The sequence below is a fragment of the Sprattus sprattus genome, assembly GCF_963457725.1.
Source record: "Sprattus sprattus genome assembly, chromosome: 11".
Taxonomy (NCBI): Eukaryota; Metazoa; Chordata; class Actinopteri; order Clupeiformes; family Clupeidae; genus Sprattus; species Sprattus sprattus.
Window position 1 is genome coordinate 146,867 of NC_137909.1, and position 1,569 is coordinate 148,435.

A 1,569-nucleotide genomic window follows, 5' to 3' on the forward strand; every position below is an offset into this window, starting at 1 on the left:
AAGATTTGGCTTGTCCTAGTCGGTGCTTTGTCAATCCGCTACATAACGATTCTTGCAGTGTGTATGGATTTGAATGGAGAGATGGCAGTATTTATAGCCTTAGCTCACCTACGTCATCTTGCTATTTTTACATCCTGCAAATCTATTGGTTATTGGTATAAATACTGGAGCAAATTAATTGGTTCAAATTATTGTCTGCAAGCCTGTGGAAACATATAAAAGGGGGATGAATCCAAAGGCACCCAACAATGGACTGGCAAATATTCCAAATATTACTATTGCTGACCGTCAAATGTAGCAGCGTCCTGATCAACTCGACCAACAAGAAACTTGTGGAGAAGGCGGTTGGAGGAGGCGCAGCACTGGACTGCCAATTCACCCTCGCCCCAGATGACCTTGGACTTCTGGAAATTGAGTGGACTCGGCTGTCTAACCCTGGACTAACAGAGGACCCAGTAATCATTGTGTATTCCGCCGGGCAGATCTATGACAACTACTACGTGCCACTCAAAGGCAGGGTCCACTTCATTTCAATGGATCCAAGGAAAGGAGATGCCTCCATTAACCTGCTACTACTGACACCCTCAGATTCTGGGACTTACAGGTGCCAAGTGAAGAAGGTCCCTGGTATCCAAAGAATTTCGGTTATCCTCCGGGTGATACATGCTCCCTCCAAGCCAAGTTGTCACACAAAGGGCACTGAAGAGGTGGGCAGAAATGTGGTGTTGCACTGCAATGCCCTGGAAGGTGCAATCCCCATCGACTACAACTGGCAGAGAACCACCGGACCCTACACGCTACCATCCTCTGCCCGCTTGGATGCTGTTGCAGGCACGCTCCACATCCCAGTAGCAGAAGAGAGGGATTCAGGGACCTATAGCTGCATTGCCAGGAACCGGGTTGGAATTGAGGGCTGCTTTTTGGAACTAAAGATTATTCCTCCTTCCATGGTTGGCATGGTAGCAGGAACAGTAGTGAGCAGCCTCCTGGTCCTTGCTGTGATCACCTTCAGTGTCTACCACCGCTACAAGTGCAAGGAGGAAATGGTGGAAGAAGACACCGCAAATGACATTAGAGAGGATGCAAGTCCCCGAAACACAGAAGATTAGCCATCACAGGCGATGTGAATGTCACAAGCAGCACCACTGACCTCTAAAATGAGAAATTACTTTGACTTGAATGAGAAAATAAAAAAAAGAACAAAAACTTACTTTGTTTGTCTTTCAAATATCTTTGAAAATGAAATTAATTGTATTAAAACACAAAATATAATATCAAAGAGTTTCACTCCATGAGGTGCTCATGATGTGGACTTCAGGTTCACCCAAAGTCGGGTAAACATCCAGTTAATACTCCAGAAGGGCAACCTGAACTTCCATATATATTACCTATCTTCCACATTTACTACCTCACACCCAGGCAGGGACCCTTTAGTGAAAGTGTGCGGGGAAATGAGCACCTAAAGTCGGGTAAATATCCAGTTAATACTCCGGAAGGGCAACCTGACCTTCCACATATATTACCTTACTTCCAGATGTACTACCTCTGACCCAAGCAGGGACCCTGTAG

General features: G+C 45.8%; 1 protein-coding gene across 1 annotated transcript; it reads left to right on the forward strand.

Annotated features, from left to right (window-relative positions):
• Window positions 1-248: 248 nt before the first annotated feature.
• LOC308372862 (coxsackievirus and adenovirus receptor homolog) lies at window positions 249-1,109 on the forward strand (the record flags this gene model as incomplete). The annotated part of the gene is made up of 1 exon (XM_080848208.1): window positions 249-1,109. The coding sequence occupies one exon, from the start codon at window positions 249-251 to the stop codon at window positions 1,107-1,109; it is 861 nt and encodes a 286-aa protein (XP_080704334.1).
• Between the last annotated feature and the right edge of the window lie 460 nt (window positions 1,110-1,569).